Raw genomic sequence first — 18,862 nt, 5'->3', positions numbered from 1 at the left:
GCAAGAACTTTTAAATAATTAGAAAAGCTCTAAATGGAACATATTCCCTTGAGAGGTAGCGTAACTCCCAAGACTTACAAGTGCTCAAACAGGAGTGATGGATATTTTAAACAGGATTGCAGCAGGAGCAAGGAGCTAGAATAAATGATTTCTTAGAGATCTTACCGAATGCTATCAAACCGCCAACAATAAGAAACATTACTTTCTATAGTAGGGTCACTTGTCTTATAATAAACATACAAAAAATACCCAACTATTTCAGATAAAGTAATATATTTAGCACTTCCACTGAAATCCCGTCCCAATAGGAGGCAATGTCTGCATCCTGCCATATATTTTAAGATATATCTTTTACTAAAATTTTTAAAAAATACACTTGAAATTGAACATGTTTTAAAATCTCAAAATTCAGGATTCTAATGTACAAATGTGGATACACTTGAACGAACAGTCCTTGCCAAAATGCAACTTGTCAAAAGTATTTGTGCCATAGATTTGAAACCAGTTGGTTGCCCTGGAAGGTTAGGTACATGATCCGTTATTGTCCCATCGGCGATCAGCATCGTTGCCACAAGAGTGAAGGAGATGGAGAGAAAAATCTCACAAGACAGAGATGAAAGCTGTGTAGTCAGAAGAAAAAAGCCTTCTTGATTATGCTGTGGGCTTTCTGGAGTCTTTAATTCTCCCCGTAGCCCATCTTCAAACTGGCACGTGGGACGTGCCGGAGATGGATGGTGGCGTTCATCAGGAGAAGCACACACATATATCTTGTGGGTTGATTTTTTTATTTGCCAGCTGAAGAGGAGCAGGGAGATTTATTTGGAAGGATGGTAATGAAGGTGGGGAAGCACTAGTTAGACGGCAGCTTCTGTTCCCAATATGTTATTCTCACTTTTTTCTCATCTTGATGCTGAGTTGCTCTCTTTATGTCTACTTATTTTTCCTTAAAGGGGAGACTATTTTGGTATAATAAGCCAGTGGCTTTGGAGAGCATGGTAGTGAAGATGTGTGAACATATTAATAGAATTTCTGTGTGTAGTATTTGCTGAGATATTTCGAGTGTTTTAACTATGCTCTACATTTATGTTATGTGTGCACACACGAACACACACACATTTACTTATACACAATTACATGCTATTTGAAATAACTATTTTCTTAATCCCAAAATAAAATTCATACTCTCTTTTTTTGTTCTCTTTTACTCTGCCTTATAAGAATGAGGTAATTCACTATAACAATAACAAAAATATCACTTTCTTCCTTCATAAAAATGCTATAAGGAAATGGGTTGATATTGCTGGACCTTAAAAAGAACAAGAAAACCACCCTGATCCCAGCCAAAGATGGAAATATTCACTAAAAAGAAGGAGGAAATTGGTATATTCCTGGTTTCCAAAATGCCCTTTCATGCCAAGGAGACAGCGTGGTCTTTGGAGGACTGTTGACAACCAGGACCAGGAGCAAAACTCTAATGCAACAACTAAGTGCCTGCCTGAGCCGAAAGCTCACACTAGACCAGGTCCAATCCCAATTTTGCTGTTTATTGTGTGGCATTGGTTATGTTACTTATCCTGCCTTAATTTCCTCATCTGAATATGGGGATAATAAATCCTAACTTCACATAGTTCTGGAAATATTAATTAAAATAATTATAAACCACACCATGCAACCAATGTTTATTGAATAGTACTGATTTTCAATGTAAGTATTGGGTATAAGGGTCGGATGGATAAGGCTGTCCAAATGCGTTCTGAATGCCTAAAATTAATTGTAGATCATCAAAATATGGTAGACCAAATTCTTGAGAATAGGTTGTTGTTATTCACTTTCTGATTTACCCTTTAGATTTGCTTTCTCTCTGCTAAGCCTTGTTTTTTATCTTCCTATTTCTGCAGTAGCATATTATCAAAATATAAGATCCGGGATTTTGGAGTGTAAGATACTCTTATTCATTAGTTGTGTTTGTAAAGCTTGAGTTGCAAAAGCGAAAATGAAAATTTAATTATCTATGGTTTTAACTTCATGAGAGCATACCATTTTGTATGTATATTAAATTGAAGTTTTATATATCGTGGTACAAGAAGTTCCATGACAAAAGATAGGAATGTACCAAATTTTCTTTTTTGTATAAAATAACAGTTCAAATAAAACACTGTTATATTATACATCATGGTTTAGGTGTCCAGGAGAGTCCACAAAACCTGTTCAACTCATATCTTACTTTCTCTAGAAAAGGAATAAAATTTAGAAACAAGATATCACACATGATAGCATTTCTATGAGAAAAAAATGAGTTTAGAGATGGGGCAATAGAAATAGATCTTCCAGCTGCCCTGCTCCCATTTTTATTCTAAACAAGTAGTGGTGGCTTTTGTGGCTTGTGTCGTGTCATAGCAAGAGGACATTTAAGGCAGGAATGCAGTTAGTGGGGAGAGGGAAATAGCGATGACAGGAAAATATGGGTGTGGGCAGCTGCGGCTGCATAATTTCTGTCAGGTTTTACTTCCATCTGTGCACATGAGTGCTGATCAGTTAGTTCTACTTTAATAGCGAGTACATCTGGTACATTTGTCTTTCCACTCTTGCGATACTTCACTTAGGAGGATGGCCTCCAGGTCCATCCAGATTGTTGCAAAAGGTACTAATTAATTTTTTATGGCTGAGTAGTACTCCACGGTACATACACCACATTTTATTAATCCACTCATGAACTGATGGGCACTTGGATTGATTCCACATCTTTGCAATTGTGAATTGTGTTACAATAAACATTGTGGTGCAAGTGTCTTTTTGATAAAAAGGCATTTTTTTCCTTTGAGTAAATACCCAGTGGTGGAATTGCTGAATCAATGGTAGGTCAACTTTTAGTTCTTTGAAGAATCTCCATACTATTTTCCATAGAGGTTGCACTAGTTTGCACTCCCACCAACAGTGTTTAAGTGTTCCTTTCTCTCTGGATCCATGCCAGCATCTGTTGTTTTGGGACTTTTTGATAAAAGTCATTCTCACTGCAGTTAGGTGATATCTTGTTATGGTTTTGATTTACATTTTCCTGATGATTAGAGAGGCTGAGCATTTTTTCATATGTTTCTTGGCCATTAGTCAATCTTCTTTTGAAAAGCTTCTGTTCGTGTTTTTTGTCCACTTTTTAATGGGGTTATTTGATGTTTTTCTTGCTGATTTGCTTGAGTTCTGGTTATTAGCCCTTTATTGGATGTATAGCATGCAAACATTTTCTCCCATTCTGTAGGTTGTCTATCTGTCCTCTTGATTATTTATTTCACTATACAGAAGCTTTTTAATTTAATCAAGAGTGAGAGATGGACAGCCACTTTTTTTCACCTTTAATTATTCTTCAGATTCTAATGATTTCACTTTCTATTTACTAAAAAAAGTTCTGCTCATATTACTTTCAATACAGTAATGTTCAAAAATGAAAGATTCTGTATTCAATCCTCGTTGAGAAGTGAATGAATAAATTACTTAGGCTCTAAAAAAATCACAAAATGATCTTACTATGTGTTCTCTTACCCTGCTCAATGAGTGATGTTAATAGTTTACAACAGTAAGTATGAATAAAGAACTAGTCCTTGCTCTTGCATACTATTCTGGAAAAAAAAAACTATTTTTTTTCCTTAAGTCAGTTTTCATGTTTCTTTCATTCACATGGATTATTTCCACATTGACAGATGTATGAAAACTAATTTCTGTCAAGTAGTTTGGAATGAAATATAAATGCCTTGAAAATACATTAAACAGCACAGACTAATTTCAAGTTGGAAAATAGGTTAACTACAGAACAATTCAAGCCTAGTAAATAATCATTATTTGATTTCATAATAGGAGGTTGGGCTTCACTTGCAATTTGTATGGTCTTACAATCCCCCCTAAAAGGCAGCAAATTAACTTTTCAACTTAACATTAAACACACTCTGTTTTCCCTTTACTTGTTTCAGTAATGTATTCTGACCAGTAGGTGCAGTTTCATCATTTCTTAACATAAGGATGTTTTAATGCACAGATATGTCACGTTGTGGCAAGGACTGCTTAAAGTCACAGTGTGCTAATGTATTGGCTCATTGCATCCCATGATCATGAATATAAAGCTGAGAACTATAAACTAAACTCAGCGTACTAATAAGTGACTAGTGCAAGCAGCAAGGCGGCTCCCTCTAAATGATTTGAAGTGTTGAGAAATGTAAGAGTACTTAGCACTTCCCTACTCTGCGAGGGAGCCTGCTGGAGACAGTTGAGACCCAAAAGGAAAAAGCAAAGTACAACCCTCAGATCAAGTTGGATTTCACTCCATTCTTACAGGAAAAAGTTGTGAAATTATAAAATGAGAGTAACAAACACGTTTGGCATCGTGCACCCTTTTGCTCTTTTTAGGACACATTCCCATGTCAGTCCGAATCAATGCCATTACTCTCATTTAGAGTCTTTCATTAGTGGTAAGTAACAGAAAAGTAGTTGAAAATGCAGCACAAAAGATGCGATGAGTTGTGGTTATAAATAAGTAAGAGACGGGAGCTAACTAGAATTTAATTTCATTCATGGAAAATATACACACCTAAACATAAATGGGAGAGGACATTGAGAAAGCGAAAGAAGTCCAGATTATATCATACAGAGTGAAGGAGAAATTAGTGAAGATGATGTTGGAGAGGAAGGCAAGGGCCACATGACACAGGAGTTTACAAAACTGTTTACGTTTTGTAACTATCCTAAGTGCAGTGTGAAGGAAAATGGTATCATCAGTTTTGTTTACAAAAAAAAAAAATTCATGCTGGGATGAGAAGAATGAATTAGTGGGGAATTTGTAAGAATGCATGCTGGGCAGAACTTTTAGGACACAGAAGGTGGGAGACCGAGTGGTGGCTGGAAGGACAGTGTCTACCAAGTTGATGAGGGCCATTCATACCTGGGTTCAGTTAGGGGCCAGTGTTGCCATTTACACAAACCTATCGGAGGAAATGGCTTCACAATCAATGAAGATGGCCAAGTATTTCTTTTATCATGTGTTTAGAGATAATTAAAACCTTACAAAAGTAGACAAAATCATATAATAAATCCTCATATAGTCAATCACCAGCTTTAACAATAATCAACTCTTGGTTAATTTGCCTTCATACACACAGATTTACAACGGTTTGATTTAGGATATTTTTTGCTTTATGTTGGTGTGAAAGCGATACATATTCAGTAGAAACTGTATGTTGCATACCCATATAACCCTGTTTTGCACTTTCAGTGTAGTATTCATTAAATTACGTGAGATATTTAACACTCTATTATAAAACAGGCTTTGTGTTAGATGATTTTATCCAACTGTAGGGTAATGTAAGTGTTCTGAGCACATTTACGGTAGGCTAGGCTAAGCTATGATGTTTGGTTGGTTAGGTGTATTAAATATATTTTCAACTTACAATACTTTCAACTTATGATATTTTCAATTTATGATGGATTTATTGGGACATAACTCCAATGTAAGTGGAGGAGGATCCGTACTGCCACACACTTCGCTGAATCCTAAATTAAAGGACATCACATCATTACATATGTAAATATTTCAACATGTATTTCTAAGAGATAGTGACTTTTAAAAATAAAACAATACCTTATCACACCTAAAAATGACAATCATTTTTTTATACCACCCAATATCCAATCAGTGTTTGAACTTCCAACTGTCTCAAAAGATTTTCTTTTACAGTTTGTTTATTCCAATCAGGAGCCAAACAATATATCCAGTGATTGTTTGATATGTACTTTTAATAGGTTCCTTTTTTTTCTTTTTCAGCTTTGCAAATTATTTGTTGAAGAAACAGGTCACTTGGCCTATAACATTTCCCAAAGTCTGGATTTTGCTGGCCAGCAATTTTAGATTAAAGCTTTTATGATCAATAAATCACATTCCCTGTCCCTGTGTGTTATCACTGGATCCAACTCCAAAATCATATGTAATAAGATTTGTGTTATTCTCTTCAGATGCAAGAAACAAAGACTCCCTAAGGCTACCTCTAGCAGGAAGTTTTATTATAAGAATACACATGGGATGGGTTTAGAAATCTCAATTCTTGAGTTAACTTCCAAGGATTCCAGGAAAATGCAGGCCTCTTATAAAAAACAGGAACCTTATCCAAGACCCCTAATGGATTCCTGAAAATGTGAATAGTACCAAACCTAATATATATATACTCTGTTTTTCTTTTCTATGCATACATACTTATTACAAAATTTAATTTATAAATGAGGCATAGCATGAGATTAACAAAAATAATCATAAAATAAAACAATTATAAAAATAGACTGTAATAAAAGTTAAAAGAAAAAAAAATAAAACAGGAATCTCACAAAAGCCCAGCTTCTTGGAAACTAACTGTAGTTCAGAGTCATGGAGGATCTAACACAGTCCTAGCAACCAAATTATCTCTTTGCTGTCTTTGCAGCAGAGACCCGCTAATATCTTCCCTACCTGAGAGCCCCTGTGTCTCTGCTCCCACACCCACTAGTCTATGTCAGTTGTGTCTATGGGGCTCAAGTCCAATGGCCTGAGGGGGTTGTAATTGCATAATTGCTCTAATGAGTCGTTATTTCGCTCAGGGCAGAGCTTTTATGCCAAACTACTTCACACTATCTGTACTTCAAACCATTTGTCACTCTACTTACATGCTAGCTGTCCTTATGGGGTACCCAACTCTGGCCTCATCATTTGTGACCAGGGTGATGGGGTCAGAATATGGGCATTTCAGTGGAACCATTTATGGCTCTTTTGGTCACCATCGGTGGTGGTTGTGACGGACATTCCCAGAAGTAAAGACTCAGGTTGAAGCATTTGTTCCAAAGGATATATTTAGAAGATTTAAAATACATACACACACACACACATGCATACACACACACACACACACACTAATTAATTCATGACTAGGGCTACAAAATATTATAGTTTATTAAATCATAGGAAGTATGGTTTAAGCGTATTTCCTATAGGATTCTCATTTATATTTCCTTATAAAACTGTATCGTTCTTAATGGAGATAGTTTCAGTTTCTTCTTCTGACATAAAGAGAGAGAAAAACCACAGAGGCTAAGAGACTCATATTAAGGTTTCTCCTCAGCTGTGAGAGTAGAATCCAGAACTCCAGGCAGTGGGGGTCTTCTATTTCACATTTCCTTCACACCTTAACTTCATTTTTACATTTCATCTTCTTTTATTTTCTAAAACTAAAACTGTAAAATGAAAGAAACAAAAAGAATCTCAATAACATGAGTTCTCAAATTCTCTATTTCAATCCTCCTCTCTTAGCTGTAGCTCAGTGAATGTTTGGGACGCCACAGCCCTGACCTCACTCATGTATAGCCCGGCTGGCTTTGCCCTGTTCTCTGACTTCTGTCTGCACCGCTGCAGATCCTGATTAACAATCTTGATCATGTGTGTCACCAGACACACGGAGCATCCAGTAAATGCCTCTGTTATGGAAACACACAGCAAAACACCTTCACATAGGCAGGTGGGGTGGTTATAACATCTTTAGTCAAAGGACAAGTTAACCAAGTGAAAGATACTGAAGATAACTTTTATTATTTTTTCTTTGCCAATTCACTATGACTAAACTTAAAAGGGTTATAAATTCACACAAAACTGAATGACAAGTTTAATAATTTTTCTTACTGAATTAACATTTTAACTACTAACAGGCACATACATAGCTTACATGTTTAATTATTACTCTCACCTTATATAACTTTTTCCTTATATAGTTGCTAAGATCTTATTCCCTTTGGAAAAAAGACAATGACATTTTACTCCTTTCCCAGTCTAGGTGCTAACCATACTTATTTTTCATTTTTTTCTCTGATATTTGAGTCATTCATATGCCAAATTCTTATGGAAAAGGAGATAGGAGTGTTTTTCATGCCTAACAAATAATTTAATTAAAACTCATCTCATCTGGTCTCAAAACTGAATCACTTTTTAGCAGGAAGAAGCCTGGACCAAAGCCTATTGCAAAGAAGAACTGGAGAAAATTGAGAAGCAAATAATGCAAGAAAACTCACATGATGCCAGACTGATTTAGATAAATTATCCAGTTCATAAGATTACAACCAATGATTTCACCTTATCTTGCTAATTTTTCTCCACAATAATCTTTAAAGAGACTCTTCTGCCTAGAAAGATCAAGGGAGCTAAAAGGACGTCAAAGCACTCTTCCAGGACACGGCATATCCCGATTTAGACCAAACTGCTTTTGGGAAGCTATTGAAGGTTACAAAAAGTGACCAGTTATAACAAGACAAATTGAAGAAATTAAAAAGAGTCATATTATCCTAATCAGAGAGTAGATTTTAAAAGGCGTGTGTGTTTAAAATCTAATTTTCTCTGAGCAATTTCAGTGGCTGAAATCTTAGTGCATTAATAACAGGTAGGAGGTATAGGCTCTGTTTATCCTAAACTCAGACATACTAAAGGAAAGAAAGATTAATCTGATAAAGGCATCACTATTTCTAATCGAACTGATGGGAAAATGCAGTATTGGGTGTAAGAGGCAATGTCAGGTGAATTGTAGTGAAGTGATGAAGTACCTTGAAGATGAAGCAATCAAATAGACAGCTCTAAAAATTACTAGAGCATCTTTATTCAACAGTTTGGTGTAAGTGTCCCCATCCTGGCCTTTTTTACAAAGAGCAGAAGCACTTTGTTGTATTTGGTGAAATTAAATCTTAATAGGAGAGCCTCATCTACGGCTGCTAAACTTCACTTACCAAAATTAAACACCAGACTGTCATTTCCTATCTAAAAGGAAGAGATGACATTTTGATAATATCGTCAATTCACAAAATAGTTAAAAACCCCAGAGAAGAATTAGCAAACACTTTTAAAACATTCTATCACATATTTGTGTCTTTGCATTGCACATAATTTTAAATTAAAAATAATGTGAAACATTTGCTACTCATCCTTATCTTTCTGTATATAATAATTTAGCAAGTAATTATTTTGTCTTCAGAAAAAAATATAATTGTCTCTAAATTATTGTGATTAAGTAGAATAAAGTCAAGATGTTTTTGTAATTGGTGGAGTAAATAGTCCCTATTGCAGTATTTTAACACTTTGCTTTTTGCCTGATTACATAAAAACAACAAAAAATAGAAATAAAAAGAAGTATCCCCCCAAAAAGTACTCATAATCTCACCACCCAGAGATAACCACCAACAATCTTGCAATATACAAATGTATACACATACATATTTAATATACCAGTATATGCCAGTATGTTTTTATACACATACACATTTATGTATATGTACACTTGCATATATTAATACATATATATATCTACACACTTATTAAATGAAATTAGGCTACACAAGGAGATTTGAATCCAACCTTCTTTTCTTAGGAATCTATTATAGGCATTTTTTCAAATTAATAGGTAAAGATTTATGTGAACAATTTTTTGCCTGCATAATATTTCATTACATGTATTTTATCATTTATTTAACTTATCATATATTAATGAGTATTCAAGTTGTTTCAATTTTTCACTGTTATAAATAGGATTGATATATCTTTAAACTAAAAACTTAAGTCACACATACATACGAAACATTTTACTTAGACTACTTTATTACTGGCTCTCAAATACCAGGTAAATGCTCCAATGGATAATGATATTAACACTTTATAAAACTTTGAAGGAGATATAAATTTTTCTATTAGCTGAGAATATTTCATATTTCCCCTTATGCACTCCTTTGAAGTAGTTAAAAGATAGATATTAGTATCTGCATTTACCATATTAACTTCCAAGTTGAAGCACTCGGAGTTAAGTTGGTAGAGGAGACATTAACACTAAATCTAAGGAACTTAAGGTCCTTGAATCTGTTCTGAGCTTTTTCCAAAGGTTCAATGCTGGTTCCCCTTGGTTCTTGATGTGGGAGGATACCCGGGGAATTCTAACTAGCATGATTTCTCACACCTGCGTCTTTCCTTCAACTGTAATGATCTTTGCTGTCTTCACCCAACACCTCCTCTAAATTTGGCTGAAAATGCCAGAATACCTTCTATGAGTCTCACTTTCACTATAACAACTTCTTTATTCTAAAACACCTTAACAAATAAATATACCATTCATTGAGAACTTTTTTTTTGTTATCTTGAATCTTATGTGGTTATCTTCTTTTTCTCATCTATCATGCAAAATTTGATAATCAGAGATCCTAGACTTTATTTCTTTGCTGTCTTTTAAGACATCTCATACTTCAAACAATGAACATTATTGAATACAGTATTTTAAATGATACTGTATCAATAGAATACTGAGAAGTATTTTAGCTTTTGGACATCATCAGTATCTTTTCACTGTATCGTGTAATACTATTTATTTATTGTATTAATTAAAGATAAAGAGTCCTTCAGATTTTTGTCACTTCTATTTATTAATGTATTTTTGGATCATTTGGAGAAGAGATTTGAAAAGCAAAATCCATTATTTTTAAATGTTAAAAGCCGTTACATTAGAATGAAAGAAATTTATGGAGTCTTATTATGTATAAATATTACTATAGCTTGGTTTTAAAAATGCTTGATAGTTATGTCAATCTCATTTGATTTTTCATGTTATTTAATATACTTTTGAAGTACTTCTTAGCAAAAATGCATACCTTTATACAATTTGTCCAGCTTTTGAATATAATTTTCCATACTTGCAGAAGAGATCAAATGACGGTAATACAGTTTGGAAATCCTAAGAGGAAAAATATCAAAGATTACCACAGAGATTGCACTGAATGCATACAGTAGAAAAGACTAAAGATCTAAAATTAATAATCTAAGCTTTCAGTTTAGGAAACTAGAAAAAAGAGATCAAATTAATTCCAAAGTATGCAGAAGCAAAGAAATAAAATCAGAGCAGAAATCAATGAAACTGAAAATAAAAAAATAGTAGAGAAAATCTGCAAAATCAAAAGCTGGTTCTTGAAAACATTAACAAAATTGATAAACCCATAACCAGGCTAACTAAGACAAAAGAGAAAAGAAACAAATTATTACTAATATCTGAAATGAAAGATGGACCATCACTTTTGATCCCATGAATGTTAAAAATATAATAAAGGAATATTATGAGGACCTGTATGACCACAAATTTGATAGTTCAGTTGAAATGGACCAATTTCTTGGACAACACAAATTACCAAAACTGACACAAGGAGATATAGACAATCTAAATAGGTATATATATATATTTAGAGACAGGTTCTCACTATGTTGTCCAGGCTGGCCTAGAATTTCTGGGCTCAAGTGACCCACCCGCCTCAGCCTTCTGAGAAGCTAGGACTATAGGCATGTGCCACTGAGCCTGACTTATATTTTAAAAAATTAAATCAACAATAAATAACCTGCTAAACATGCCAACATAGTTTCACTGGTGAATTCTACCATCCAAGGAAGAAATGATATCAATTCTCTATAATACGTTCTAGAAAATAGAAGAAACACTTCCTAACTCATTCTGTTTTGTAATCTTTAAAATGGGGATATCTACCTCACAGGGTTATTGTGAGGATTATACAAGACATAACATCTGGCACTTAGCACTAGTATTTTCCTTTTCCATGCCTTCAATGGTAGAAGTCTATTCATATTATACCTACTGTATTCTTTGAAAAATCAAAGTAAGTAAATTTCATGGACACCTATAGGAGACTATGAGGCAATAATATGGTGAAACAGGAGTTTGATGATATACTCTACCAGTAAATCTATTTTGAAGAAGCACCTTCAATATATGTCTAGTCATTTTTGTTAAATTATATATGTGCAAAACTGATACTATAATGTAATGCTAAATATACATGCAAATGAGATATTAATAATTATAAATATAATAGATTTTCTTGCATACTTAATTTTGGACTCATTTCATATAATAAATCAACACTTAATTCTGTCTTAGACCTTCATCTGTGCATTCCAGTAACATTTTGCCATCTACAGTGTGTCAGACACTATGCTAGCTTCCAACCTATGGTAACCAAAACTTAGTCTTGTCTAGTGTCAGACAATAGTCATTTATAATTGTGCAGATAAACAAGTATTGACTCTTTAAGTGCCTACTCTCTATGTTCTCTAAAATAAGCTCTTCTAGAAACTCTATATCACTCTTTATTTTTTGCTATAAAATCCCACATTCTCACTTAGCCCTAGTCAACCAATAACTGTCACATACCTCTGGTACAGAAAGAAGTGAATATGCCATTAGGACAACTTTGGTTTGGGAAGAAATCTGATATTGATTATCATTTGTTTAAAATTTGCCTCTGATACAATAAAACAGGTCATCCTGCCATGGGAAACTATTTATGAGCTCAGGAAAACCACCTGCACCAAACTTGCGCAGTGTCGCTTTTTAAATAGGGTGTGGGGGATTGCTTTTCTGAAAAATAACCTCATCAAGAAAAAACACTGGGGATGGTAATTCTAAATGCTGCCATAGCCCTTGCCTGCCAGAGCAGACAGCTTCTGCTATTAGGATGCCCAGCCAAACACAAATAATCCACTGCCAAAATGAGCTCCTTGGGACAATTTAGGAGTCTTTGGAAGTGAACGGCTCTTTGATCTGGAATGCAGCCCAGATCCATTTTCAAACCCAAGTCAAAATGACAAAGAGCACATTTCCTGGGCCACTCACCCCCTAAGTGTAAGATTACTTTAGGTTGGCAGCTGCACTGTTTATCTAGTTATTTAAGGCTTCTCAGCAGATACTCACAACTGAGTGCTTAAACAGCCAGCTTCAATGTTAGTAAGCAGGACAGTACTGATAGACCATAAGCGACAAACCTGTGATTAGAGGGACATGATGAAAATCAAAGGTTATGAACATATTGTTCAGCTTAAAATATCTTTTATATACTCAGCTTTAAAATACTGCAAAGATTTTCTCTAAGAGTTAAAAAAAAAAGAAAACAGGAAGGTGGCAAGAAGTTTTGGCTGAGTATTAAATACATTTTAATCAAAGATATTTCCTGAATGAGACTTCAATTAAGTCTGGCTAGCACTTGGGATTTTCCAGACTCTTCAAATGAGAATTTACAGGCAGATTTCACAGATCGCCTGGCACTGTTCCTGCAAGATCAAACTTTGCTCTCATCACAACTCCGATGACATGAGCATCTCTACAGTTTTGATATAAGAACATACAGGCAACTGTTAGAGTTGTAGGAGTTATTCCCTTCTTTCTGTTCACTCTGAGCCGTCATGAAAACATCCTCAAGTATTCTGTTATTTATGTTCTTCTAAAGCCCAAAGATTTAGGATTTATCATGTATTCTTTCAATTAAAGCCTTTGTAAGTGTTCCTGAAGAAACAAATTTTAGCTGATAATTGAATTGATGATGCATTATCAATCTGAACGTAAAAAGGAAACCAAGTTCATTTGCATATTACATTATACCTGGAGTACCTCTGATGAATACAAGGGTCATTTGAAAACTTTCTTATGACTTCTACTCAGAGGCAGTCCTGCTTCGGAGCCAAGCCACCTGAGATCAAAACCCAGGTTTATCCTCAAGAGCTCTGTGATCTTGGACAACTTTTTAACCTCTGCCATGCTTATTTCTTCATTTGAAAACAGAGGTGAAATAATATGAAGGTAATAATATATGAGTTCTTCCGTCTAAATCATTTAAAACAGTATCCACCATATAGCAAGTACTTAATAATTGCTAACTATTTTCAAACTAAGAAACTCTCAAATACACTTTTTTCTTAGAAATAATTGTGGATGAATAATCCTAAATAGTTACTTATTCAAAGATCATTTATATTTGACTTTGGTATACATATTCCTACTTTTATTTCAATGTGGGTGTATATAAATTTTAAATTTATATATTTGGGTTTCTATTGATTCTCTTTCTGTTTTTATGTACTGTATATTCCCTCTTCCTTCCTCTTAATCTGTCTTTCTCTTATTCCTTTCATCTATTTAGTTCTCATATTGAGCTCTTCTTCCATCATTTCTAATTACCTCCTGAAAAGGCAAACACCCCTGAAACAATAAGCTGGCTAATTTAAAAGGCATCACTAACTAAAATGAAGGGCAATTTTCTACTTATTTTAAAGGCTTTAAAAGTGCAAATCTTACTCTTGGAATCAGCTAGTCATCAGATCTTAAAAAGCAATATTGCCATGCCTTCATAAAAGACAATTTATCTCCTTCTGTATACCATTTTCATCAAACAGTGTTTTCTACTTGTTGGTTTACTCTTTTACTGTGAGAATGTATGATAATGTGTGTTATAAAAATCAAGAAATTAGTCTCACAGCAGGGAGTCTGCTAACAACACCATTTTAATCTTATCCTTCAAGCAGCCACAAAAACATATTAATTGCAGTTTAATTTATGCAACAAATATTTCAATTTAATTATGCTTAATTTTTGTTAAGTTATAAAAGTGTCAATGGTTCTGACACAGTTTTTTTCTTATAAGTTTTTTTTAATGAAAGAAAATCAAATGCCATTTCTAAAAGAAATTATGAAAGATTTCTAATTACTGCTTATGTTTTTGAAAAATTGCTAATCTACTAGCCCCAAAATAACATCTGGGAACATACGAACTTGAAGTTTTATTACTCAACATTTATAATTCTTAATAATTAATATACATGCATCATTAATATAATGGAATTCTCACAGGAAGGTTTTTTTTTGTAATTATAGGATATATCAATAACTGTCATTGAATGGTGCATTTTCTCTATAGAAATGTTTTTGTTAATTCCTCTCTGGAAAACTGAGACAAGAATAAGTGAAACTGATTACTGCTGACACACTGCAATGAAGAAAAGAATATTTACCATTAACAGAAGTGGAAAGAAAAATGTCAAACCACCAAATCTGAACAGTATTAATTATATTCAGCAAATATTTATTAAGCTCTTAGTAGGTGCAAATCCTACCCAAACATTAAGTCTCAAATAAAAATGCTACTTCCTCCAGGAAATCCTCTCTTCAGATGGAAATTAAATTTCCCTGTACCGAATGCCTACGGTGCTTAATTATACCTTTCTCATAGTCCTTTTGTATTTTTTGTTTTGCATCACAGTAATTCCCATACAAGTTTCATCTCCCCTTCTAGATGGTAAGGTTCCTGGGGGTAGATTTTTAGGCCTTCTGTGTTTATATACTCCATCTATCACATTCAAATATACTGGAAAATGAAAACCTAGAGGTATGAATAAACTGTTCTGGATGCTGTGTTTTTGTAAAAAAAAGCCTTTCCATAGAAGTTGTGTAGACCTGTATTTCTGAATTATTCATTAGAAGGCTTCTAGTTTTAAGATGGCAGAGCAGTGAATTTCTTGCCCTATCTTATCCTCTCAGAAATTCTCCCCTCCAAAAATGGGGAATTAAGAACATACACTAAGCTACATCTTCAATGAAACCAGAAGAGAGTGATGACCCTAAATTGTAATTTATGCTGGGAAACAGACAGGGAGTGGTACCAAACCTACAAGGAATGAAGAACAGGGATATCTTCAGAGGGGGATACCAATGAGATCCCATCCTATTCTTCCTACCTAAACCCAGAAACCTCAGGCATTGGAATCTTCAACTATCTCAGAAGGCAGAGGTGATGTACAGTGCTTGGTTGAAAGTCTATATGAAGAACACTTAACCTCCAAGCTCCATCCAGGATCCCCATCCCAGAGAACCTTCCTCCTGTTTCTACCCCAGGTTCAGGGGCTTTGTTCTTTAGGGGACTAGGGGTTGGGGACTATAGGCACTAGGCATAGTAGAGGGCAGGGGTAAGGCATCATACTGAAAATTAAGTGAAAGTCTTCCTTCATACTGAATGGTGATAACACTATCCTGCTCATCACCTCAATTCCCAACTCCCAGAATACGAGCACACTTGGCAGGAGATTAGAGACTTTCAACTACGGCAGATCCACAGAAAGTCACCTCCACCATGAAAACTACCAGACAACAAGCCCTTGCAGGGCAATGATTTCAGCTAGCATTTTCATGTCTCTTACTTTTTTTTTTTTTGGAAAGTTTATAGTTTCCTGGGGCTGCCAGAACAAATGACCACAGTGTGGCTTAAAACAACAGACATTTATTCTCTCACAGCTCTGCAGGCCAGACTCTGAAGTCAGGTGTGGGCAGGACCTGCTAACACTAGAGGCTCAAGTGGATCCTCCCTGGGGTGACATATCATATAACATAATAACATATGAGGAACCATATATTTAGGTATTTAAGATAAACCTAACTAAATATCTTCTGAGCATTTTTACCATGTTTCTCATAAACAAGTCTAGCTATTAACACATATTAAAATGCAGATAAGATGGTCAACAGAAATTAATGTATTTTACAATGCCAACTCCCTCTGTAAGCTTTAGGAAAATTATACATACATTTACTAATCTATGTACAATATTTAATGTCTATATTTGAACAAAAATTATTAAAGAAGCTCTATTTTCTGAACTAGTTTCCTTTTCCCCAACTAAATCCAATTAAGAAAGCAATGTGAATTTCCTCACAAGTTATTTCATACATGGATGCCCTTGAACTTTACTGAGTCTGAACTAAAAAACATGGATAGGTAAAATACATTGGTATTCAAAATACTAAGGAATGTTTATTTGCTGTTACAAAAGCACCAGAACTGTTAATTTATTTAGATTTTATAAATGACAGTCTTTCAAATATAAGAATATTGATTTAATACATATAAGAATTTAATTTCAATATTTAATACATATTTCATTATTTTTTAACAATATAGAAATTAAAGATTGAGAGGATATACAAATATAATAATTTAAATGACTATTGCCTCTTGAAACCCTATTGTAGGCACATTCACACAATATAGGAGAAAAATAATCTTTAGAGTAAAGTCAGATTCAACTGTATGTGTATTGATTTATACTACTTTTGTTCTACAAATAAGAATTTATCAGAAACACAGTAAAAAATAAGTATGCCTCACCTTGGCCAATATATAATAATAATGCTAATGAGTTGTTATCTCTTTCTTAAATTGTACTATTATACCATGGAGTTCTACTCAGTCACAAAAAACAATGGTGATCTAGCACCTCTTGTATTATCCTGGATAGAGCTGGAACCCATTCTACTAAGTGAAGTAACACAAGAATGGAAAAACAAGCACCACATGTACTCACCATCAAATTGGTATTAACTGATCAACACTTAACTGCACATACAGTAATAACATTCACTGGGTGTCGGGCAGATGGGAGGGGGGACGAGGGGGTGGGTACACACACACCTAATGGGTGTGGTGCACACCGTCTGGGGGATGGACACACTTGAAGCTCTGACTCGGGTGGGGCAAAAGCAATATATGTAACCTAAACATTTGTACCCCTGTAATGTGCTGAAATAAAAAAATATTGTAAATAAAGAAAAATTAAAATGTGAAATTATCAGCACAAAAAAACACAAAAAAATAAAATAAATTATACTTTTAAAACTAAATCAGTAATGTAAGTTATACTCTGAGTAAATGAATTATAGGTAAATTGTTACTGATAAACACTTGAGAAACTTTGACCTGTTAAGTAGGTTAACCACTCTTATAATGTTGCTTAAACTATTATTATTCTATTTAATAAACCCTGTTTTATAAAAACATAAAAGTCATTCAATATAATAATAAATAAATCAAGTACAAAAGTAGCAAGCATACATAGCGTTAAGTTCTGATGTGAACAGGCTAAAATAGTTTACTTTAGTCTTAACATATCTTGTATCCATTAGCAACTTGAAGGTAAATATGAATTATTAGTAGGAAAAGCATTTGAATTAAGCTTGATAGGTTAATAGTACTTCAAATTAATCAAAATCTTCCAGAGGTAGTTAATAGTGTCTTTTTAACACATAAGAGGTAGAATGTTCTTGACTTTATTCAATTTTACTAAGTAAAATTTTGACAAGTATATATTCACTTTACTTAAGAAAGGAAAAGAAGTATAAAAATTGTTTCATACTGAAGTCACATTAAAACTCTACTTTATCATGAACACAATATTAAAATGCTAGACTGAAATAATTATGAGTTGTAGATTTCTTTTATGCAAACATTCTTTAGCAATGTAGTTAGGATATTAATGTATAATACTTTATATATCTCTTATGTTGACATATGTTTAGCTAATATAGATTATGATACAGGTGTTAACTACTATTAATGATATTTCTAGAAACCCATTAGTTTCCAACAGCTTGGATATTAATGGTAAAGTATTTCAATTAGTTTTGTCTGCTCTCCAACTATATGGTTAGAGCCTATCCAAATTTTCAAAACTGTTAATGTGATTTAGTGTCTATTAACCTCGTAATGTTCCATTAAGTTCTTATCCATCATGGGGGCTAGTTAATTGGTCTAGTAAAAGAATTTCCTCTTCCAAGAAATCTTATATTTAGAGCCCTAAGAATGCTCTTTTCCATCTCTAATAAGCACATGGAGGAACTGACTCAGGATAGTAGGGGAAAATTGCAAATGACTATTAATGTCTATGTGTTCATGGTGGAAACTGAAAAAAATCATCAAAGAATTATCTCCACAAAAGGATCTGGTGGGCAGACAATTACACTAGCAAGTCTTTTGAAGCTTTCCAATAGCAGATAATTCTCAGTCTAAGTAAATTTCTCTGGAATGTCTTACTTAGTTTTGACTTCATCATAACCATTAAAGTTGGAGTTCTTTTGGGGGCATTGTTTTTTCAAAAGAAATTTCAGTCTCTTCAAGAAAGTTCAGCATAATGAGTGGAAAACACAAAATTGTTGAGCTGCAGAAACCAAGAGGTAGGTTA

General features: G+C 34.0%; 1 protein-coding gene across 2 annotated transcripts in view; it reads right to left on the bottom strand.

The window, feature by feature from the left end:
• SPATA17 (spermatogenesis associated 17) overlaps positions 1-18,862 on the bottom strand; it is a 171,374-nt gene that overhangs the window by 39,831 nt on the left and 112,681 nt on the right. The window contains exons 10-11 of one of the 2 annotated variants that reach the window (XM_045536428.1): positions 10,672-10,754; positions 6,990-7,236 (exon numbers count right to left, since the gene is read on the bottom strand). In XM_045536428.1, the coding sequence (XP_045392384.1) occupies positions 10,674-10,754 (81 nt within the window). In that variant the 3' untranslated portion in view covers positions 6,990-7,236; positions 10,672-10,673. Of the gene's footprint in view, positions 1-6,989; positions 7,237-10,671; positions 10,755-18,862 lie in introns of those variants that run through there. The other variant, XM_045536429.1, reaches the window with a different exon arrangement.

The sequence above is a fragment of the Lemur catta genome, chromosome 23 (assembly GCF_020740605.2).
Source record: "Lemur catta isolate mLemCat1 chromosome 23, mLemCat1.pri, whole genome shotgun sequence".
Classification (NCBI taxonomy): Eukaryota; Metazoa; Chordata; class Mammalia; order Primates; family Lemuridae; genus Lemur; species Lemur catta.
The sequence above is the reverse complement of the archived record's forward strand: the minus strand, read 5'-3'. Positions and strand labels throughout refer to the sequence as shown.